Genomic DNA, 25,233 nt, shown 5'->3' with positions numbered 1-25,233 from the left:
AGAAAAACTTGTCACTGAAAGCTGAAAAAAGTATCCATGCGCCCCTTTCATGGATTGTTTAAAGGAAACCAAATTTAATATGGACACGGATGCAATTCCTACATATTCCACACGATGTCGCCAAAAACGTCATTTTCATTGACAAAAATCCTTTGAGACATTACCAATAGATCCGTCATTCCATCCAGCCTACCTCAATCGATTTTGGAAGATTGAAAAATGGACATTGTTTTCTTGAGTAGCTGCTATTGAATACAGATCGCCCAGTGATCAATTTGATCGCTTATTAACGTTTACAAATACCTAAAGTTGGGTTACAAAAGTAGGTTGAAGTGTTTTGTCAAAGAATATAGGCAACTTATATCATTTTTAAAAATGACGTTGCGTGTTGGAAGAGAGCTTTTTTCGTGAAGCAGACAGGCTATACAAATGGATATTTTGGGCATTCATGGACGGATTTAATCGGGAAAAAGACCAATTTGTGATGTTTATGGGACATATAGGAGTGCCAACAAAGAATATCATCAAAGGTAATGAATGTTTTATATTTTATTTCTGCGTTTTTGTGTAGCGCCGGCTATGCTAATTATTTTGTTTACGTCGCCTTCAGGCATTTTGGGGTGTTGCATGCTATCAGATAATAGCTTCTCATGCTTTCGCCGAAAAGCATTTTAAAAATCTGACTTGTTGGCTAGATTCACACACGTCTGCGTCTCAAGTAGGATCAAGAAGTTAAACTTTCATGAAATCACACATGCAATACACCAAATTAAAGCTACACTTGTTGTTAATCCAGCCAACGTGTCAGATTTCAAAAAGGCTTTACAGCGAAAGCAAACCATGCTATTATCTGAGGATAACACCCCATGAAACAAACACAGACAATCATATTTCAACCCTTCAGGTGCGACACGAAACTCAGAAATAAAGATATAATTCATACCTTTGACAAGCTTTTTCTGTTGGCACTCCAACATTTAGAGCTATAGACATCCCAAATGGTCCTTTGGTTCAATTAATTCCGTCGTTATATATCCAAAATGTCCATTTATTTGGCGCGTTTGATCCAGAAAAAACACTCGTTCCAACTCGCGCAACATGACTACAAAATATTTCATAAATTACCTGTAATCTTTGTCCAAAAATTTCAAACAACTTTTCTAACACAACTTTAGGTATTTTTTAACGTAAATAATCAATCAAATTTAAGACGGGATAAACTGTGTTCAATACCAGAGGAAAACAAAGTCAGGTCATGCGCCTCTAACAAACAGCACACTTCACTCGACCCTCGTTCCGAACAGGGCTACGTCTTCATTTCTCAAAGGAAAAACATCAACCAATTTCTAAAGACTGTTTATCTAGTGGAAGCGATAGGAACTGCAAGCAAGTGCCTTAGAATTATAGATTTCCATTGAAAATGAGAGAGAGACCTCAAAAAAAACAATCCTGGATGGTTTGTCCTCAGGGTTTCGCCTGCCAAATAAGTTCTGTTATACTCCTCACAGACATCATTCAAACGGTTTTAGAAACTTCAGAGTGTTTTCTATCCAAATGCTATCCTACTAATAATATGCATATCCTAGCTTCTGGGCCTGAGTAGCAGGCAGTTTACTTTGGGCACGCTTTTCATCCGGACGTGAAAATACTGCCCCCTACCCCGATGAAGTTTTAAGAGGTGTTGAAGTACATATAATGCTGTCTTTAGCAGGACGTCCAGATTTAAAACGAAACATTTTATTTTCTCTTAAATGATCGAAGTATAAGAATGAGACCTCCCCTCTCAAATAAAATGCATTTACTGATTGTTAGCACACTAAGTAAAATGTGGTTTCATTTTGCAGAGTTTACGGTGTCAGAATTAAACACAAAAGGAAGCACTTCTCCAGAATGTTGAAGAAACAAACTACGACATTTATCTAAACCATCAGTTAAAAAGTCAAAAGCTAAGGACCTTACAGAATACAAGACAAGCCTTTATCAAGTAACATTCATGAAATTAGTTTGCAATTAGTTTGCATTTTATTTACAGTTGAGTAAATCACTCAGTCACTGTCTCATGATACAGATCAGTTAAGCCACTTAACTTTAGGTTTAGGGTCAGTTATTTAAGGTCCTTCAGATGGAGAGGAAGGAAACGGAGGAAGTTAGAAGTGAGACGAGTTTTTGAGAGTTTGCTGGTATTGCAAAGAGGAATGGAAATACATTTTTAGAAAGTGGAAATCTCTGTTAGCCAGAAGCAGTGCTGTTTTCACAACTTCTCTGGCTTCTTTACACCTTGCAAGGGCATGATAACACTCACTTCACTCACAGTATTCTACACCAATGTTTCTGGTTAACAACATTCGCTTCAACAGCAAACAAACTACTGCTCTCTAGTCATGCATAGTAACAGGATTATATTATGTTATATTATCTATTTTGTCATGACTTGTTCTGATTTTTGTAACTATTTTTATTTTTGTAATTTTTTTTGGGGGGGGGGGGGGGTGGATCAGCTTAATATTGCGGAAAGATTGTTGCTTCCATCAATGTAATTGTCTGCATCATTACCAATCTCCCATATATTTGGGGGTAAATATATATATCCATATACATACATGTACATATGCATACATAAACATTCATACATATACACATATATACATACAGTTGAATTCGGAAGTTTACATACACTTAGGTTGGAATTATTAATTAAAACTAGTTTTTCAACTACTGCACAAATTTCTTGTTAACAAACTATAGTTTTGGCAAATCGCTTAGGACATCTGCTTTGTGCATGACACAAGTCATTTTTCCAAAAATTGTTTACAGACAGATTATTTTAATTATAATTCACTGTATCACAATTTCAGTGGGTCAGAAGTTTACATACACTAAGTTGACTGTGCCTTTAAACAGCTTGGAAAATTCCAGAAAATTATGTAATGGCGTTAGAAGCTTCTGATGGGCTAATTGACATAATTTGTGTCAATTGGAGGTGTACCTCAAGGCCTACCTTCAAACTCAGTGCCTCTTTGCTTGACATCATGGGAAAATCAAAAGAAATCAGCCAAGACCTCAGGAAAAAAATTGTAGACCTCCACAAGCCTTGTTCAATCCTGGGAGCAATTTCCAAACGCCTGAGGGTACCACGTTCATCTGTACAAACAATAGTAGGCAAGTATAAACAACATGGGATCATTCAGCCGTCATACCGCTCAGGAAGGAGACGCGTTCTGTCTCCTACAGATGAACGTACTTTGGTGCGAAAAGTGTAAATCTATCCCAGAACAACAGCAAAGGACCTTGTGAACATGCTGGAGGAAACAGGTACAAAGTATCTATACCAACAGTAAAACCAGTCCCATATCGACATAACCTGAAAGGCCGCTCAGCAAGGAAGAAGTCACTACTCCAAAACAGCCATATAAAAGCCAGACTACGGTTTGCAACTGCACATGGGGACAAAGATCGTACTTTTTGGAGAAATGTCCTCTGGTCTGACGAAACAAAAATATAACTGTTTGGCAATAATGATCATCGTTATGTTTGGAGGAAAAAGGGGGAGGCTTGCAAGCCGAAGAACACGATCCCAAACGTGAAGCACGGGGTGGCAGCATCATGTTGTGGGGGTGCTTTGCTCCATTAGGAACTGTTGCACTTCACAAAATAGGTGGCATCATGAGGAGGGGCAATTATGTGGATATATTGAAAGAACATCTCAAGACATCAGTCAGGAAGTTTGGTCACAAATGGACAATGACCCCAAGCATACTTCCAAAGTTGTGGCAAAATGGCTTAAGGACAAGAAAGTCAAGGTATTGGAGTGGCCATCACAAAGCCCTAACCTCAATCCTATAGAAAATGTGTGGGCAGAACTTAAAAAGCGTGTGTGAGAAAGGAGGCCTACAAACCTGACTCAGTTACACCAGCTCTGTCAGGAGGAATGGGCCATAATTGACCCAATTTATTGTGGGAAGCTTGTGGAAGGCTACCTGAAACATTTGACCCATGTTAAACAACTTAAAGGCAATGCTACCAAATACTAATTGAGTGTATGTAAACTTCTGACCCACTGGGAATGTGATGAAATAATTTAAAGCTGAAATAAATAATTCTTAAATGTTTTTCTGAGGTCTTGGCTGATTTCTTTTGATTTCCCCATGATGTCAAGCAAAGAGGCACTGAGTTTGAAGGTAGGCCTTGAAATACATCCACAGGTACACCTCCAATTGACTCAAATGATGTCAATTAGCCTATCAGAAGCTTCTAAAGACATGACATCATTTTCTGGAATCTTCCAAGCTGTTCAAAGGCAGTCAACATAGTGTGTCAACTTCTGACCCACTGAAATTGTGATGCAGTGAATTAATTATAAGTGAAATAATCTGTTTGTAAACAATTATTGGAAAAATTACTTGTGTGAAGCACAAAGTAGATGTCCTAACCGACTTGCCAAAACTATAGTTTGTTAACAAGATATTTGTGGAGAGGTTGAAAACGAGTTTTAATGACTCCAACCTAAGTGTATGTGTAAGTGTATACTTCCGACTTCAACTGTACATACAGTTACATACACATACCTACATAGATATACATACTTTTAAAAATAATATACCTTTATTATTCCCCACAAACCCTACCACCCTTCCCCCAATTGGAGTAAACTAATAAACAATAACACTTACGCTTCTACCTTCAGTTTATACATCTTATACACATTTTACAGACACAATCTATTTTACAATAGTTATTTTTTTGTTTGTTTTTAGTCTGTTTGTTTTTAGTTTGTTTTTAGTCCTTCCTCTATTTCTGATGTCCATCCAGTTTGATTTCTATTTGTAACTGTGCAATTTCACAACATTTCTGAATCTATATACATTGTACATTGTACATTGTATGTTTTACATTGGTTATCTTGTTATTAGTCCCACCCTTCAGCTCCATTCAACCCCTCCCATCTATCTCTTAACATCATCCATTTTGGATTTCTATTTGCCATTTATTTTTCAACTGTGCTGTGATACTTCACAAAAGTACTGAACCTTTCTATTCTCATAGCTTCTACAGAATGACTTGTTCTGATTCATGTCATGACTTGTTCTGATTAATGTAATGACTTGTTCTGATTAATGTCATGACTTTTGGGTGTGTTACACAAGTGCAATGCTCCCATAATATATATTCTTTACTCAATAAGTTTATTATAGATGCAGACAGCCCTTACTCAGCTTAAGTGTTACTACATAGGGGAGAGAGGGAGGAGGAGGGGGTGTGTCTTGAATTAGAAGAATGACTCTCCACCACTCTTGCACAACCCGGCACTGGGTGTTTTAGAAAGTGTGTCAGGGAGCGACAGAATAGAGAGGGAGAGAAGAGGGTCGTGACATTCACCCAGGTTTATGTGTTTAATGTGAAAAGGAGGAAGGGAGAAGTCATCTTTGGGAGATAAACGTTACTCAGTGTGGAAAGAAGACGGTTAAAAACAATCTCAGTCAGGTATGAATCTAATTTTCATAACAGAATAACTAGGACATTCATTTCACAATATTTAAGAATGTTGTGTGGCATGTCATGTCTTGTTTGAATTAGACAATGTCTGTTGTGTGTTGCTATACACGTTTAGGAGTACTGTAATTACCTGGATGTTAGACAGGGGTTCTGCTTTCTCTACTTGCTCTGAATGTAGTTTATCTGCTGTTTGACAGCAATAACTACAGTATATCTTGATGTGTATCTCAGACTCACCCCACTGTGAAGTATGTGGTTGTGGCTGGACGATAAACCGAAATACACCACATTAGTACAGCTGTATAGGAAAGACATGTACAGTACCTTATAACAGTTCAAACTGACCAGCGGATATCAGTTGAGATATACTGGTAGTGAGTGCCCTGTATCCTGATAATGATGGCAAGAATCTCCAATTCCTGTTGCATGATTCAATGATGATCACGCAGTGAAGGAATGGAGAAGGGGAGATGGAAAGGATGACGAATAGTGTAAAAAGAAGATGCTGTGCAACAGCTACGTTCTACAAGGCATATTAGAAAGTTACATGAGATTTGTTACACATTTCAAAGGGAAATGCAATGGATCTAAACGTAAACTATAGGCAGATATACAGATTTACCTATACCTATCTATAGATGGATAGACGAAATCACAGGGAACGTTTATCTTTTGAAAAATAAATGAAAGGAACTGAAATTGGGAACAGTTTAAAACAGCTGTGTGAAATTGAGTTTTGATGGGTGAAATTTGGTTTTTGAAAAGAAAAGAGGAAGTTAATTGGCAGTGAAGAGTGAGAGAGCGATGGAGAAAGAGGGGGGAGCGAAGGAAGGAAAGTGAGTTCGTGACTCATGGTTAGTGATTCCTGCTTTGCTCTTCAGTGCGTGTGTATGTGTGTGCGTGCTTAAGTGTTTGGGCGTGTGTGTGTGTGCGTGAATCATGAGTGTGTGTGTGTTTGTGATGCGCGAGTTGACTCATCATAACCCGCCGAACCGCGGGGCAGGCGGGGTTAGGGTCATTAAATGTTGTGTGGATGAAGGGCGGGAGGGTTGAATAAAGATAAAACAATACCTTATACGGGTTTATACTTTGTCTATCGACATGTCTGTAGACAATTAGAATGCGACAAGTGTAGCTGGTCAAAACAAAACTTTAATGTATATTCGGGTGGAATGTCTGTAGACCTTCGCTGCAACTGTCTGTTTCATTGTCTATAACAGATGAAAAAAGTTCAACTTTGACCCTGTCGCTGAGTCCGTTGTCATGGTTACCCGACGAGCTCGCAATGAAGGTTCTAAAATTCTCTGGTATAATGCACTGCTTTATTTCGTCACACTCACAACCGTAAGCTATTTTCTGTCATTAGCTCACCATTAACTTGTAAATAATGATATTGTTGTGAGTTTATTTTCCTGTAATGATGAATAAAAAATTATCTAAAGTTAAGAGAGTGTCATCTATGATATGGTCATTATTTGAACTGGCTAGCCAGCTAACGTTACAAGGTGTATAGAAGGGGGGTTGCGGATGGGTTACTAGCAATTGCAGCTAGCTAACATAGCATCCCTCTGTTTGAGGCGGGGCGGCAGGGAGCCTAGTGGTTAGAGCGTTGGACTAGTAACTGAAAGGTTGCAAGATTGAATCCTTGAGCTGACAAGGTAAAACATCTGTCGTTCAGCCCCTTGACAAGGCAGTTAACTCACTGTTCCTAGGCTGTCATAAGAATTTGTTCATAACTGACTTGCCTAGTTAAATAAAGGTAAAATAACAATTGAGCTGGTGTTTGAGTAGGCTAAACTAGCTAGCTAGCTGCATCTCTTGCTTTTTTATTTTTTAATACATATATTTGTTCAAAACTGTTCAACTATTGTCTTTCTATCTCTTTGAGTCTACTACTCACCACATGTTATGTACTGCGGTGCTAGCTAGCAGTAGCTTATGCTTTCAGGAGTAGATTCATTATCTGATCCTTTGATTGGGTGGACAACATATCAGTTCATGCTGCAAGAGCTCTGATAGGTTGGAGGACGTCCTCCTGAAGTTGTCATAACTACTGTAAGTCTATGGAAAGAGGTGAGAACCATGAGCCTCCTACGTGTATTGAAGTCAATGTACCCAGAGGAGGACAGAAGCTTTCTGTCCTCCAGCTACATCATGGTGCTACCCTTATAGAGTGCTGTTGAGGCTGCTGTAGGAAGGGGTTACTAAGGTTTGGTATACCCAGTGTATAGTCAGGTGGTTGCTGATGGGTTACTAGCAATTGCAGGTGGGTACGGTTGAACAAACAGCTGACCTGCGCACCACTAGTGTGTGCCCTCGCCCCCGACACAGGAAGCACCACACCTGTCTTCCTCTTTTTAAAGATCACGAGAGGTCTCTGTGGGAGGATTAGTGACAGCATAGAAAGAGAGAGACACCAATAATATGAACTATTAATTTCATGAAAGGCAATTTGAATGCAGTTCAGAACCAACATCTCAGGCACTAATCCTATAGTGACTGCTTGAGCTCTCAGTTAATAAATAAGGGTATGAATAAAGCTTTGTCATATTGTATTGTTAAATGCCAACAGAGAAGGAGGAAAGACAGCGATTCTAACTGCACAAGCATAAAGGAGTTAAACTGCATTTAAATGGTCAAGGGGGTTATCAACCCCTCAGGCCTTTAGCAGTCAGTATCTAAGGAACATTATAAACTGGGTAGTTCGAGCCCTGAATGCTGATTGGCTGACAGCCGTGGTATATCAGACTGTATACCACAGGTATGACAAAACATTTATTTTTAGTGCTCTATTTACGTTGGTAACCAGTTTATAATAACAATAAGGCACCTCAGGGGTTATGGTATATGGCCAATATACCACAGCCAAGGGCTGTATCCAGGCACTCTGCATTGCGTCGTGTGTAAGAACAGCCCTTAGCCATGGTATATTGGCCACATACCACACCCCCTCGTGCCTTATTGCTTAAACAGACAACAGCAATGCAGCAAATCCATAAAGACATATTTTCTCTCCTTTATTTGGCATGCTAACCACTCCAGATCCAACCTAGAGAGAGGAAGAAAGAGACATGATGTCCCATCACCATATTGTGCTCAACTAAACCAGGCCTAGGCTATTGAAACAAAATAAGTACTGACTGGCTTGCTCAGTCATAACCAATACATTCAAACTTCTGATTTAAATTGAGTTTAGTTTCTATTAATCAATATAATCTACAAAATATGTAAACTACAATTGAAGGATTGTGTGAGCTGTCAGTACTGTTGATTCTCTCCCAACACATACATAAGTTACATATTGTCACGCAAAGTTACTCTATTAGTGAGCGTGTTATACAAACATTCGCTCTGTGGCAGTGTTGTGTGCCTTGTGGTGGTGGTATAGTACTATTTATAAGGCAGCTGAAATGTTGCTGCTGCTCTTTCTGTATGCTACAGGTGTGCAGCAGCATGAGCAGAGTGGTGCGTTACATACCAGCTGGCTTTCTCAGAGGCAGGCTGGGTTCAACTAGGAAATGTGTAAAAGACAATACTGTTTTCTCTCTATCAATAAAATGTATTTATAAGGCATTTTCACATCAGCCGATGTCACAAAGTGCTGTACAGAAACCCAGCCTAAAACCCCAAACAGCAAGCAATGCAGATGTAGAAGCACGGTGGCTAGGAAAAACTCTCTAGAAAGGCCAGAACCTAGGAAAAAACCTAGAGAGGAACCAGGCTCTGAGGGGTGGCCAGTCCTCTTCTGGCTGTGCCGGGTGGAGATTATAACAGAACATGGCCAAGATGTTCAAACATTCATAGAAGACCAGCAGAGTCAGATAATAATAATCACAGTGGTTGAAGAGGGTGCAACAGGTCAGCACCTCAGGGGTAAATGTCAGTTGGCTTTTCATAGCCGATCATTCAGAGTTAGAGACAGCAGGTGTGGATCACAGACAGTATCTGATACTATGGATAGGAGTGTAGTAGTGAATACAGGGAGAGTGTCACAGAGCGAGGGAAGTAATGAGTGTCATAGAGCGTTGTTGACAAAGTCATTGGAGGGACCAGCAAGTGTAGCATACAGTACATGACAGATTGGTTTTCAAGTGTTAGAAATCAATTGAACTTGGGCCTCAATGTAGGGTCATTAACTTCACACACTTAGACTATACTCCAATAAGCATGGGTACGGTGAGTAATGATTCACTTACACCAGGGGTCTCCAACCTTTTCTAGCATGAGAGCTACTTTAAAAAAATAGTAACATGTCGCAAGCTACTATTTTTCTTCTAGTTATCAAATAGCACATTATTCTCTTCTCCTCTACCCTGCAACTCTTTCCCGGGTCCTTAGTGTACAAGAGAAAATAGTGCACTATGTGTTCTGTGAATCTCCCTGGTAAAATAATGGTTCATAAACTAAGAGGGGCCCTATAACATCTGTGATTTTCCCCCCAAATTCTGTTTGACATTTTCCCAAATTATGTTCTCACTTATTTTTCACTCTTAAAATTAAAATTGTTAATAGAAAAACAAGGAAATTGCATGTTCTGAGTCGATGTCAATGCTTAAATCACATCAAAATACATATTTGTTCAGGTCTGGAAAAATTGTGATTTTCTTTGTGTATTCCACTTTTTGTGCATCTGGCCCTTTAATTGTGCATCTAGTGAGTGAGGAATCTACCATCTAATGTGACGGTTTAGCGATGGTTCTGTACTGCTACTGCTCATTTCATGGCAAAGTATGCAAATAATAGATACAAATTATATACTTACTCGTGATATACTTCTGCCAGGTAAGACTACTTTACAGTTAACATTTAATTGAGAAGGTTTTGCGGAAAGTACTTCTGTCAAACCACAAGTTGATTATCACAACTGGCTACACACGGTGATAAACAAACGCGCGCATCACAAAGACAGACGGGTATAATATTGCTGGAAATTAATTGGCAGATATTGTGGGATAATGTCAATGTTGTTGTGTTGATTAGATAGTAGCTGGGAGTTTACGGTATCTCATAGTTGTGAGATTTGTGTATGACAGTTTGCGACGGAACAAGTGAAAATTGTACTTTCAGAATCGTTTGGCGAGCTACTCATAGGTGGGCTGCGAGCTCGCGATCAACCTGTTGGAGACTATAACGTTATACTGTAAAACAAAACAAAAATATTGTTTGATTCAATTTACAAAAGTGTATTACCAAGATTCCTTAACATTTGTATGTCAAATCCAATCTGGATTTCGTGTGGTTAATTTAATCTCAAATTACTTCAACCTAGTAAAGTAAATGGAACTCAAATTAAATCAAATTGTATTTGTCACATACACGTGTTTAGCAGATGTTATTGCGGGTGTAGCGAAATGCTTGTGCTTCTAGTTCTGATTTCACAAATACCTAATACACACATATCTAAGTAAAGGAATGGAATTAAGAATATATAAATATATGGATGAGCAATTTCAGAGCAGCATAGACTGAGATACGGTAGATACATATGAGATGAGTAATGCAAAATGTGTAAACATTATTAAAGTGACATTATTAAAGTCACTAGTGTTCCATTTATTAAAGTGGCCAATTATTTCAAGTCTCTCTATGTAGGCAACATAGACAGACTGTGCTAGTGATGGCTGTTTTAACAGTCTGATGGCCTTGAGATAGAAGCTGTTTTTCAGTCTCTCGGTACCAGCTTTGATGCAACTGTACAGACCTCACCTTCTGGATGATAGTGGGGTGAACAGACAGTTCCTTGGGTGGTTGTCCTGATGATCTTTTTGGCCTTTCCTGTGACATCGGGTGCCATAGGTGTCCTGGAAGGCAGGTAGTTTGCCCCCGATGATGTGTTGTGCAGACCTCACCACCCTCTGGAGAGCCCTGCGGTTGTGGGCGGTGCAGTTGCCGTACCAAGCGGTGATACAGCCCGACAGGATGCTCTCAATTGTGCACCTGTAAAAGTTTGAGGGTTTTTGGTGACGAGCAAATTTTCTTCAGCCTCTTGAGGTTGAAGAGGCGCTTTTGCACCTTCTTCACTGCTCTGTCTGTCTGGGTGGACCATTTCAGTTTGTCTGTGATGTGTATACCGAGGAACTTAAAACTTTCCACCTCCTCCACTGGTGTCCCATCGATGTGGATCAGGGGGGTGCACCCTCTGCTGTTTCCTGAAGTCCACGATCATCTCCTTTGTTTTGTTGATATTGGGTGAGAGGTTATTTTCCTGGCACCACACTCCCAGAGCACTCACCTCCCCCTGGAGGCTGACTCATTGTTGTTGGTAATCAAGCTTACTACTGTTGTGTTGTCTGCAAACTTAATGATTGAGTTGGAGGCGTGCATGGCCACGCAGTCATGGGTGAACAGGGAGTACAGGAGGGGACTGAGCACGCACCCTTTTGGAGCCCCAGTTTTGAGGATCAACGAAGTGGAGGTGTTGATTCCTATATTCACCACATGGGGGCGGCCGTCAGGAAGTCCAGGACCCAGTTGTACAGGGCAGGATTTAGACCCAGGTCCTCAAGCTTAATGATGAGCTTGGAGGGTACTATGGTGTTGAATGCTGAGCTATAGTCAATGAACAGCATTCTTGCATAGGTATTCGTCTTGTCCAGATGGGATAGGGCAGTATGCAATGTGGGTGTGATTGCATCATCTGTGGATCTATTGGAGCGGTAAGCAAATTGGAGTAGGTCTTGGGTGACGGGTAGGATGGAGGTGATATGATCCTTGACTAGTCTCTCAAAAGTACTTCATGATGACATAAGTGAGTGCAACGGGGCGATAGTCATTTAGTTCAGTTACCTTTGCATTCTTGGGAACAGGGACAATGGTGGCCATCTTGAAGCATGTGGGGACAGCAGACTGGGATAGGGAGAAATTGAATATGTCCATAAACACATCAGCCAGCTGGTCTGTGCATGCTCTAAGGACGCAGCTAGGGATGCCGTCTGAGCCAGCAGCCTAGCGAGTGTCGGTGGCACTGTGTTATCATCAAAGTGGGCAAAGAACATGTTTAGCTTGTCTGGGAGCAAGGCGTCATGGCTGGTTTTCCTTTTGTAGTTCGTAATTGTCTGTAGACCCTGCCACATACACTCAGCAAAAAAAGAAACGTCCTCTCACCGTCAACTGCGTTTATTTTCAGCAAACTTAACATGTGTAAATATTTGTATGAACATAACAAGATTGACAAATGAGACATAAACTGAACAAATTCCACAGACAGGGACCCTGAACAAAGGGGGGTCAAAATCAAAAGTAACATTCAGTATCTGGTGTGGCCACCAGCTGCGTTAAGTACTGCAGTGCATCTCCTCCTCATGGACTGCACCAGATTTGCCAATAACGACCTATCCCTCACCCTCCGATCCAACAAGTCCCAGACGTGCTCAATGGGATTGAGATCCGGGCTCTTCGCTGGCCATGGCAGAACACTGACATTCCTGTCTTGCAGGAAATCATGCACAGAACGAGCAGTACGGCTAGTGGCATTGTCATGCTGGAGGGTCATGTCAGGATGAGCCTGCAGGAAGGGTACCGCATGAGGGAGGAGGATGTCTCTCCTGTAACGCACAGCATTGAGATTGCCTGCAATGACAACGAGCTCCGTCCAAGGATGCTGTGACACTCTTCCCCAGACCATGACGGACCCTCCACCTCCAAATCAATCCCGCTCCAGAGTACAGGCCTCGGTGTAATGCTCATTCCTTCGACGATAAACGCAAATCCGACCATCACCCCATGTGAGACAAAACTGCGACTCGTCAGTAAAGAGCACTTTTTGCTGGTCCAGCGACGGTGGGTTTGTGCCCATAGTCGACGTTGTTGCCGGTGATGTCTGGTGAGGACCTGCCTTACAACAGGCCTACAAGCCCACAGTCCAGCCTCTCTCAGCCTATTGCGAACAGTCTGAGCACTGAGCAGGAATTGTGTGTTCCTGGTGTAACTCGGGCAGTTGTTGTTGCCATCCTGTACCTGTCCCGCAGGTGTGATGTTCGGATGTACCGATCCTGTGCAGGTGTTGTTACACGGTCTGCCACTGCAGAGACGATCAGCTGTCCGTCCTGTCTCCCTGTAGCGCTGTCTTAGGCGTCTCACAGTACGGACATTGCAATTTATTTCCCTGGCCACATCTGCAGTCCTCATGCCTCCTTGCAACTTGCCTAAGGCACGTTCACGCAGATGAGCGGGGACCCTGGGCATCTTTTTTTGTTTATGGTTCATTGAACAAAAATGGGAAACAGTATTTAAACCCTTTTACAATGAAGATCTGTGAAGTTATTTGAATTTTTACGAATTATCGTTTTTACGAACGTTTCTTTTTTTGCTGAGTTTACGTCTTGTGTCTGAGCTGTTTTGCAACTCCACTTTGTCTCTATACTGATGTTTCACCTGTTTGATTGTCTTACAGAGAGAATGTTTATATTCTGCCATATTCCCAGTCACCTTGCCATGGTTAAATGTGGTGGTCCGCGCTTTCAGTTTAATGCGAATGCTGCCATCTATCCACGGTTTCTGGTTAGGGTAGGTTTCAATAGTCACAGTGGGTACAGCATCTCCTATACACTTCTTGATGAACTCAGTAACCGTCTCGGTGTACACATCAATATTATTCTCTGAAGCTACCCGGGACACATCTCAATTCGCGTGATCAAAACAATCTTGAAGCATGGATTCCGATTGGTCATACCAGCGTTGAATATTCCTCAGCACTGGTACTACTTATTTGAGTTTATAAGAAGGGAGGAGCAAAATGGAGTCGTGGTCAGATTTGCCGAAAGGAGGGCGGGAGAGGGCCTTACATGCATCCCGGAAATTTGAGTTACAATGTTCGAGTGTTTTTCCAGCGCGAGTGCTACAGTCCATATGCTGATAGAATTTAGCTAGCCTTTTCCTCAGATTTGCTTTGTTAAAATTGAAATCAATGTGCTTAAACTGATTGTTTTAGTTATGCTAACAAAGCTACTCAATTTGTTTTGACAAGTTTTTGAGTGGAGAGGACACATATTTGCTAGTCAGAAAAACAAAACTATTTGTTGTTTGAATTGAACAACGTTATACAGTTGAAACAACTACCGGTACTTTGAAAATTACACATTTCAGAACTGACACATTTTTTGAAATTATATAATAGAGATTTAAGTAGGGAACATTATGCTCCCATCAGTCTCTTGCTCTTGTGTGAGCTTTTTCGCCAGTTTCAAAACCGGCAGCGCACTCCGTAATTTCAACCCATTAACGGACCACTTTAGCTACAATGACATTCTCAGTCATGGTTACATAAGCTTTTTACTTGTTACTTTTTACATGTAGTTGTTTACCGTCCTTCTTTAAATGCACTAGCTAAAGTCGCTCTGGATAAAAGTGTCTGACCAAAATGTCAATGTAAAAATTAACTGTTGCAAATACTGAGTATTATTCTAATGAGCTCCACCCCCCCCAAAAATAAGTTGAAGTCATCTTGATATTTTCAGTTAACTCTACTGTTATGTTGCTTCAGTTGATTTGACTTGAGTAAACAAGTCGTTCTTAGCTGATTTAATTTCATAAGTTAAGACAAGATAACTACAACGTATCAAATTAACTTGATATTTTTGTCAACGCAACTGTTATGTTGGTTCAATTGATTTGACTTCATGGTTGTGATTATTCATCTCATATGCATACGTATATACTGTACTCTATATCATCGACTGTATCCTTATGTAATACATGTATCACTAGCCATTTTAAACTATGCCACTTTGTTTACATACTCATCTCATTTGTACATACTGTACTCGATACCATCTACTGTATCTTGCCTATGCTGCTCTGTACCATCACTTATTCATATATCCTTATGTACATATTCTTTATCCCCTTACACTGTGTACAAGACAGTAGTTTTGGAATTGTTAGTTAGATTACTTATTACTGCATTGTCGGAACTAGAAGCACAAGCATTTCGCTACACTCGCATTAACATCTGCTAACCATGTGTATGTGACAAATAAAATTTGATTTGATTTGATTTTTGAATTTCTAAGTTGAGTAAGCGCATTGTTTTTGCTAACTCAATTTGAATTTATATCTTTAGAATTTTTGAGTGAGTTGAAGTCAACTCACGCATATAGGGAAGGACACTCAACAAGCACAGCTCTTACACAAATGACTGAAGATTGGCTGAGAGAAGTTGATGATAAAATTATTGTGGGAGCTTGTTAGACTTCAGTGCACCTTTTGACATTATCGATCATTGTCTGCTGCTGGAAAAATGTGAGTGTTATGGCTTTACACTAGAGGTCGACTGATTAATCGGAATGGCCGATTTTATTTTTGCGCCGATTTGCCGATTTTATTATTATTTTTTACACCTTTTATTTAATCTTTATTTAACTAGGCAAGTCAGTTAAGAACACATTCTTATTTTCAATGACGGCCTAGGAACGGTGGGTTAACTGCCTCGTTCAGGGGCAGAAAGACTGATTTTCACCTTGTCAGCCCGGAGGATCCAATCTTGCAACCTTACAGTTAATGAGTCCAACGCAATAACGACCTGCCTCTCTCTCGTTGCACTCCACAAGGAGACTGCCTGTTACGCAAACGCAGTAAGCCAAGGTAAATTAAACTTATCTTATAAAAAACAATCAATCATAATCACTAGTTAACTACACATGGTCGATGATATTACTAGCGTGTCCTGTTTTGCATATAATCTGACTGAGCATACAAGTATCTAAGTATCTGACTGAGCGGTGGTTGGCAGAAGCAGGCGAGTAAACATTCATTCAAACAGCACTTTCGTGCGTTTTGCCAGCAGCTCTTTGTTGTGCGTCAAGCATTGCGCTGTTTATGACTTCAAACCTATCAACTCCAGATATGAGGCTGGTGTGACCGAAGTGAAATGGCTGGCTAGTTAGCGCCCGCTAATAGAGTTTCAAACTTCACTCGCTCTGAGCCTTGGGGTGGTTGTTTCCCTTGCTCAGCATGGGTAACGCTGATTTGATGTTGTGGCTGTTGTTGTGTTGCTGGTTCGAGCCCAGGGAGGAGAGGGACGGAAGCTATACTGTTACACTGGCAATACTAAAGTGCTTATAAGAACATCCAATAGTCAAAGGTTAATGAAATACAAATGGTATAGAGGGAAATAGTCCTATAATAACTACAACCTAAAACTTCTTACCTGGGAATATTGAAGACTCATGTTAAAAGGAACCACCAGCTTTCATATGTTCTCATGTTCTGAACTGATACGTTAGCTTTCTTACATAGCACATATTGCACTTTTACGTTCTTCTCCAACACTTTGTTTTTGCATTATTTAAACCAAATTGAACATGTTTCATTATTTACTTGAAGCTAACTTGATTTTATTGATGTGTTATACAGTGCCTTGCGAAAGTATTCGGCCCCCTTGAACTTTGCGACCTTTTGCCACATTTCAGGCTTCAAACATAAAGATATAAAACTGTATTTTTTTGTGAAGAATCAACAACAAGTGGGACACAATCATGAAGTGGAACGACATTTATTGGATATTTCAAACTTTCTTAACAAATCAAAAACTGAAAAATTGGGCGTGCAAAATTATTCAGCCCCTTTACTTTCAGTGCAGCAAACTCTCTCCAGAAGTTCAGTGAGGATCTCTGAATGATCCAATGTTGACCTAAATGACTAATGATGATAAATACAATCCACCTGTGTGTAATCAAGTCTCCGTATGAATGCACCTGCACTGTGATAGTCTCAGAGGTCTGTTAAAAGCGCAGAGAGCATCATGAAGAACAAGGAACACACCAGGCAGGTCCGAGATACTGTTGTGAAGAAGTTTAAAGCCGGATTTGGATACAAAAAGATTTCCCAAGCTTTAAACATCCCAAGGAGCACTGTGCAAGCGATAATATTGAAATGGAAGGAGTATCAGACCACTGCAAATCTACCAAGACCTGGCCGTCCCTCTAAACTTTCAGCTCATACAAGGAGAAGACTGATCAGAGATGCAGCCAAGAGGCCCATGATCACTCTGGATGAACCGCAGAGATCTACAGCTGAGGTGGGAGACTCTGTCCATAGGGCAACAATCAGTCGTATATTGCACAAATCTGGCCTTTATGGAAGAGTGGCAAGAAGAAAGCCATTTCTTAAAGATATCCATAAAAAGTGTCGTTTAAAGTTTGCCACAAGCCACCTGGGAGACACACCAAACATGTGGAAAAAGGTGCTCTGGTCAGATGAAACCAAAATTGAACTTTTTGGCAACAATGCAAAACATTATGTTTGGCGTAAAAGCAACACAGCTCATCACCCTGAACACACCATCCCCACTGTCAAACATGGTGGTGGCAGCATCATGGTTTGGGCCTGCTTTTCTTCAGCAGGGACAGGGAAGGTGGTTAAAATTGATGGGAAGATGGATGGAGCCAAATACAGGACCATTCTGGAAGAAAACCTGATGGAGTCTGCAAAAGACCTGAGACTGGGACGGAGATTTGTCTTCCAACAAGACAATGATCCAAAACATAAAGCAAAATCTACAATGGAATGGTTCAAAAATAAACATATCCAGGTGTTGCCAAGTCAAAGTCCAGACCTGAATCCAATCGAGAATCTGTGGAAAGAACTGAAAACTGCTGTTCACAAATGCTCTCCATCCAACCTCACTGAGCTCGAGCTGTTTTGCAAGGAGGAATGGGAAAAAATGTCAGTCTCTCGATGTGCAAAACTGATAGAGACATACCCCAAGCGACTTACAGCTGCAATCGCAGCAAAAGGTGGCGCTACAAAGTATTAACTTAAGGGGGCTGAATAATTTTGCACGCCCAATTTTTCAGTTTTTGATTTGTTAAAAAAGTTTGAAATATCCAATAAATGTCATTCCACTTCATGATTGTATCCCACTTGTTGTTGATTCTTCACAAAAAAATACAGTTTTATATCTTTATGTTTGAAGCCTGAAATGTGGCAAAAGGTCGCAAAGTTCAAGGGGGCCGAATACTTTCGCAAGGCACTGTATTAAGTTAAAATAAGTGTTAATTCAGTATTGTTGTAATTATCATTATTCCAAATACATTTTTGTTTTTGTTTTGTTTTAATTGGCCGATTAATCGGTATCTGCTTTTTTGGTCCTCCAATAATCGGTATCGGTATCGGCGTTGAAAAATCATAATCGATCGACCTCTACTTTACTCCCCCTGCTATAATGTGGATAAAGAGTTACTTGTCTAACAGAACACAGAGAGTGTTCTTTAATGGAAGCCTCAAACATAATCCAGATAGAATCAGGAATTCCCCAGGGTAGCTGTTTAGGCCCTTGCTATTTTCCATCTTTACTAACAACATGCCACTGGCTTTGAGTAAGGCCAGTGTGTCTATGTAGGTGGATGACTCAACGCTATACATGTCAGCTACTACAAAGACTGAAATGACTGCAACACTTAACAAAGAGCTGCAGTTAGTTTCAGAATAGGTAGCAAGGAATGTTAGTTCTAAATATTTCCAGAACTAAAAGCATTGTATTTGGGACAAATCATTCACTGAACCCTAAACCTCAATTACATCTAGTAATGCATAATGTGGAAGTTGAGCAGGTTGAGGTGACTAAACTGCTTGGAGTAACCCTGGATTGTAAACTGTCATGGTCAAAACATTTTGATTCAACAGTTGCTAAGATGGGGAGAAGTCTGGCCATAATAAAGCACTACTCTGCCTTCTTAACAACACTATCAACAAGGCAGGTCCCACAAGCCCTGGTTTTGTCGCACCTAGACTACTGTTCAGTAGTCTGGTCAGGTGCCACAAAGAGGGACTTGGAAAAATTGCAGTTGTCTCAGAACAGGGCAGCACGGCTGGCCCTTAAAAGTACACGGAGAGCTAACATTATTGACATGCATGTCAATCTCTCCTGGCTCAAAGTGGAAGAGAGATTGACTTCATCATTACTTGTTTTTCTAAGAGGTGTTGACAAGCTGAATGTACCGAGCTGTCCGTTTAAAATACTAGCGCACAGCTCGGACACCCATGCATACGCCACAAGACATGCCACCAGAGGTCTCTTCACAGTCTCCAAGTCCAGAACAGACTATGGGAGGCGCACAGTACTACATTGACCCATGACTACATGGAACTCTATTCCACATCAGGTAACTAATGCAAGCAGTAAAAAGCAGGTAGAAATGCACCTTATGGAACAACGGGGACTGTGAAGAGACACACACACACAGGTACAGACACATGCATACGCACACATTGGGATATTGTTGTATGGTGGGATTGAACATTTTGTGTTGTGGATATGTGGTGGTGTAGGTATGTTATATGATGTACTGTTTTATCTTTAGCTCATTCAGTACAAACAGTTCACTGTTTTATCTGTTGTTTTATATGTAATGTGCGTCCTTTGGTGTTTTTGGACCCCAGGAAGAGTATCTGCTGCCTTGGCAGCAGCTAATGGGGATCCCTAATAAATACAAATAGAAAACGTAACATTTATTTAGCACATTTAGTTGACTTGACTAGATAAAACGAGTAATTTTGACTGGATCTCAATATATATATATTTTTAGTGTACTCCAATAAGCAAGAGTACAGTGAATAAGGCTTTTGTCAGGAACTAGGTGATAAGCTGCAGTAACGTTTCAGGTCAAACTATTGTAGAAAACCTTGTGAAATTATTGATATCTCTTCTTTGCAACAGAGTTTCACCCTGTCGGAGCAACAATGACATCACATGTGAAGCTCAGAAAAGAGAGAGTTGGAGCTGTGGACTATGACACACAAATCAAAGGTAGGGGAAGTCCTTGATGTTTTTATCCTCTTACATTACTTTACTGCACAGCCAGCGATGATTTTAGCATGTAAATCTTTTTTTTTTTGATGCATGCCAGCAATGCCACTACACAATAGAACACTAAACAATACATTAATTGTACTTAAAACCTCTTAAGTCTACCCCTTCCTTTTTCAAACATTCTGTTAAAAATCGCGCAACTTTTCAGCGTCCTGCTACTCATGCCAGGAATATAGTATATGCATATGATTAGTATGTGTGGATAGAAAACACTCTGAAGTTTCTAAAACTGGTTAAATCACGGCTGTGACTATAACAGATCGTGTGTTTCATTGAAAAACGCAAGAAAAACTGCTCTCTGAAAGCTAAAAATAATTTCCATAAGTCACTTTCATGGGTTGTTAAAAGAGCACAAAATGTAATATCGACCTGCATGCAATTCATACAGATTCCACACGATGTCGCCATTGTCGTCATTTTCAATGGAGTTTTTTGTTGGAAAATCCAACTAACTGGATTCCGTTTCTTCCGGTCTCCACCAGGATGTTTTCAATGTGCACATTGGCAGCCATTGATTTGCAGACGAGGAGCTATTGAATATACATCGCCCTGTAATCATTTTGATAGATTATAAATGTTTACTAATACCTAAAGTTGGATTACAAAAGTATTTCGAAGTGTTTTGTGAAAGTTTATCGTCGACTTTTTTAATTTAAAAAAATGACGCAGCGTTTAAAAACGATGTTTTTTTCTGAATGACACAGCTTCCATAGAAAGCTATTTTGGGTATATATGGACCGATTTAAACGAAAAAAAGACCCAATAGTGATGTTTATGGGGCATATAGGAGTGCCAAGAAAGAAGCTCGTCAAAGGTAATGAATGTTTTATATTTTATTTCTGCGTTTTGTGTAGCGCCGGATAAGCAAAGTCTTTGTTTACGTCGCATTCAGGCATTTTGAGGTGTTGCATGCTATCAGATAATAGCTTCTCATGCTTTCGCCGAAAAGCATTTTAAAAATCTGACTTGTTGGCTAGGTTCACAACGAGTGTAGCTTTAATTCAATACCCTGCATGTGAATTTTGATTAAGGTTTGAGTTTTAACGAGTACATTTAGCATTTAGCGTAGCGCATTTGCATTTCCAGGTGTCTACTTGAGACATCTGCGTCTCAAGTAGGAGCAAGAAGTTAAACAAATGTGGTTTCTACTGACAATTGAGGAAACGATGAGCGGATAAGAGGCATTCCGTCATTTCGATTAAGACATTAATGAGCGAGCTAAGACAGACGTAGTCAATATAACTATGTGTTCAGCAGTTTTGAAATGTACAGCGACAGAATGCAGAACATGCTGCTCTTACAGTATTTTCCCTGTACACCAAGTCAGAACTGTAGAATAAATAAAGGGGGCTTATAAGCAGACAATGAAACCTCTTAACAATATTAGATGATGACATTTCTCAAAAACAGGTTATAGGCTACATGATTCCAAGATGGCGTAGCAGTCAGACGTCTTTGTCTTGTATATCTTTTATACATTTTTCTTCGCATTCTTTTTAATATTTTTCCTAAACCTCTGCCATGCTGCCAAACACACCCTCGTAAAACTGACCATCCTACTGATCCTTGACTTCGGCGATGTCATTTACAAAATAGCCTCCAACACTCTACTCAACAAATTGGATGCAGTCTATCACAGTGCCATCATACTACCCACCACTGCGACCTGTACGATCTCGTTGGCTGGCCCTCGCTTCATACTCATCACCAAAGCTACTGGCTCCAGGTCATCTACAAGTCTCTGCTAGGTAAAGCCCAGCCTTATCTCAGCTCACTGGTCACCATAGCAGCACCCACCCATAGCACGCGCTCCAGCAGATATATCTCACTGGTCAGCTGTCAGAGCAGCTCACAGATCACTGGACCTGTACATAGCTCATCTGTAAATAGCCCATCCAATCTACCTCATCCCCATACTGTATAGGTGCCAGGTGCACTGGTTTGAGTGTGTCAAGAACTGCAACGCTGCTGGGTTTTTCATGCTCAACAGTTTCTTGTGTTTATCAAGAATGGTCCACCACCCAAAGGACATCCAGCCAACTTGACACAACTGGAAGCATTGGAATCAACATGGGCCAACATCCGTGTGGAACGCTTTCAACACCTTGTAGAGTCCATGCCATGTTTGCCTTCAGGTGTTTTTGAGGGCAAAATGGGTGCAACACAATATTAGTAAGGTGTTCCTCGTGTTTTTTACGCTTGGTGTAGATCCAAGAAGAAACGCTGGAGTGGCAAGCAAAGAGTCAAGATCTGAACCACATCCAAAACCTATGGCAAGATCTGAAAACAAGAAGGCCCGCGCACTGTTAAAGCTCCCAATTCACAACTTTATTGACAACGTTTCCATCCCAAACGGATCTTCGTCAGGTCGAACAGAAAAATAACTGAAAACAGCAGTTGGTGGAGGGCACCCCTCACACATTGAATAATTAGAGTGGTTTGCTTCTGATGAGGGGCCAAAATGTCAGTAGAAAGGTGCAGTAAGCTCATTGATGGCTACAAGAAGAGTTTATCTGCAGATATCTTGGCCAAAGGCCATGCAACCAAGTACTAGCTCTGGGGTTGCAATAATTTTGTCCATGGCATTTGTCTTTATTTTCTAAATTACTTATAAAATTAGTTCTGCAATGTTGAAAATCCAATAACAAGGTTATTTTAACTTATTTTAGAAGAAATAGTGAATAATTCACGAAAAGTGCCAATATATTTGGCTGCAACTGCATACATCTATCTCCTTACCAATTTTTCTTTCCCTTTCTCTCTCTCCCATCTCTCTTTCTCTTTCTCTCTCCATCTCTCCCTCTCTTTCCCTTTATCTCCCTCTCTCTCCCTCTCCCTCTTTCCTTCTCTCTCTTCCTCCCCCCTCTTTCCTTTCTCTCTCTCTCTCTCTCTCTCTCTCTCGCTCTCTCTCCCTCCCCCTCTCGCTTTCTTCTCTCTCTCTCTCACTCTCTGTCTGTATCTCTCTCTCCGCTCCCACCCCCAGAGGTGCGTTGTCAGTTGGTGGACCAGTTGAAGGTTTTGGATCTGCAGTTGGAGCAGAAATCTCAGCAGCTTCAGGATCTGACAGACTACCTGCGTAGACGCAGTGAGATAGAAGGAGAGTACGCACGCTCGCTGGACAAATTGGCCGAGAGGTTTACCTCCAAAATCAAAAGGTAAGTTGCTCACATATGTTTGTGCTATTTCTGTTACTGTTATTCCAACTCATTGAGTTGGCAGGACAGCACAAACAGATATGGGACCAGGCTAGAGTTGATATGGCTTTGTGTCTCTGAAACTACTCTCATGCATGCTAGCAATTACATAGGGCTGGTTTCCCAGACACAGATTAAGCCTATTCCTGAACTAAAAAAAGTGTTTTTACATTTCCCATTCTAGTATTTTCCATTCTAGTAACTAGAGTGGTTCATTTCTATGGTTAAAACATGTCCCTTCCCTGTGCCTCTATCTTTTAGGAAGGAGCCTGGCAGTGGTCAGTCTGTGGCCCAGTGTTGGCTGGTCCTGCTGGCTCAGACCAGACAGGAGAGCAAAGACCACAGTGCTGTGAGTGACAGCTGTAGCACCACCCTCACCCAGCCCCTTACACACTCTCTGGAGATCACACAGCGCCTGGCCAAGAGGGTACTGCTCTATCTTCATTTGATTCATTTAGCTAGGATAGTCCACTCAGTTACACTTGCAACTGTTTTCCAGTGAGTCCTGGGGAATCCTATCTATCTCTATTCTGTCTCTCTCTATTCTGTCTCTTCTATCTCTCTATTGTCTCTTTCTATTCTGTCTCTGTCTCTTCTAGAATAGAATATGTCTATTCTATCTCTGTCTCTATTCTATCTGTCTTTATTATCTCTATTCTATCTCTACCTCTATTCTATCTATGTCTCTAGTCTAGCTCTCTCTTCTATCTACAGTTGAAGTCGAAAGATTACATACATCTTAACCAAATACATTTAAACTCAGTTTTTCACAATTCCTGACATTTAATCCTAGTAAAAAAAAAAAAACGTTTTAGGACAGTTAGGATCACCACTTTATTTTAAGAATGTAAAATGTCAGAATTATAGTAGAGAGTGATTTATTTCAGCTTGTATTTCTTTCATCACATTCCCAGTGGGTCAGAAGTTTACACATACTCAATTAGTATTTGGTAGCATTGTCTTTAAATTGTTTAACTTGGGTAAAACGTTTCAGGTAGCCTTCCCCAAGCTTCCCACAATAAGTTGAATTTTGGCCCATTACTCCTGACAGAGCTGGTGTAACTGAGTTAACTGCTCGCACACGCTTTTTCAGTTCTGCCCACAAATGTTCTATAGGATTGAGGTCAGGGCTTTGTGATGGCCACTCCAATACCTTGACTTTGTTGTCCTTAAGCCATTTTGCCACAACTTTGAAAGTATGCTTGGGGTCATTGTCCATTTGGAAGACCCATTTGTGGCCAAGCTTTAACTTCCTGACTGATTTCTTGAGATGTTGCTTCAATTTATCCACATAATTGTACCCTCCTCATGATGCCATCTATTTTGTGAAGTGCACCAGTCCCTCCTGCAGCAAATTACCCCCACAGCATGATGCTTCATGTTTGGGATGGTGTTCTTCAGCTTGCAAGCCTCCCCCTTTTTCCTCCATACATAACGATGGTCATTATGGCCAAACAGTTCTATTTTTGTTTCATCAGACCAGAGGACATTTCCCCAAAAAGTACGATCTTTGTCCCCGTGTGCAGTTGCAAACCGTAGTCTGGCTTTTTTATGGTGGGTTTGGAGCAGTGGCTTCTTCCTTGCTGAGCGGCCTTTCAGGTTATGTCTATATAGGACTCGTTTTACTGTGGATATAGATACGTTTGTACCTGTTTCCTCCAGCATCTTCACAAGGTCCTTTGCTGTTGTTCTGGGATTGATTTGTACTTTTCGCACAAAAGTACGTTCATCTCTAGG

The 25,233-nt window shown here is 40.6% G+C and overlaps 1 protein-coding gene across 4 annotated transcripts in view; it reads left to right on the top strand.

Annotated features, from left to right (window-relative positions):
* Positions 1–5,294: 5,294 nt before the first annotated feature.
* LOC139416842 (rho GTPase-activating protein 4-like) overlaps positions 5,295–25,233 on the top strand; it is a 37,563-nt gene continuing 17,624 nt past the window's right edge. Inside the window, exons 1-4 of one of the 4 annotated variants that reach the window (XM_071165944.1) lie at positions 5,295–5,481; positions 20,150–20,239; positions 23,286–23,457; positions 23,758–23,923. In XM_071165944.1, the coding sequence (XP_071022045.1) occupies positions 20,173–20,239; positions 23,286–23,457; positions 23,758–23,923 (405 nt within the window). In that variant the 5' untranslated portion in view covers positions 5,295–5,481; positions 20,150–20,172. Of the gene's footprint in view, positions 5,482–10,341; positions 10,407–20,149; positions 20,240–23,285; positions 23,458–23,757; positions 23,924–25,233 lie in introns of those variants that run through there. The other 3 variants (XR_011635135.1, XM_071165946.1, XM_071165945.1) reach the window with 3 other exon arrangements.

Source organism: Oncorhynchus clarkii, chromosome 9 (genome assembly GCF_045791955.1).
Source record: "Oncorhynchus clarkii lewisi isolate Uvic-CL-2024 chromosome 9, UVic_Ocla_1.0, whole genome shotgun sequence".
Taxonomy (NCBI): Eukaryota; Metazoa; Chordata; class Actinopteri; order Salmoniformes; family Salmonidae; genus Oncorhynchus; species Oncorhynchus clarkii.
Note: the sequence above shows the minus strand (reverse complement) of the source record. Positions and strands in the feature narration are given on the sequence as shown.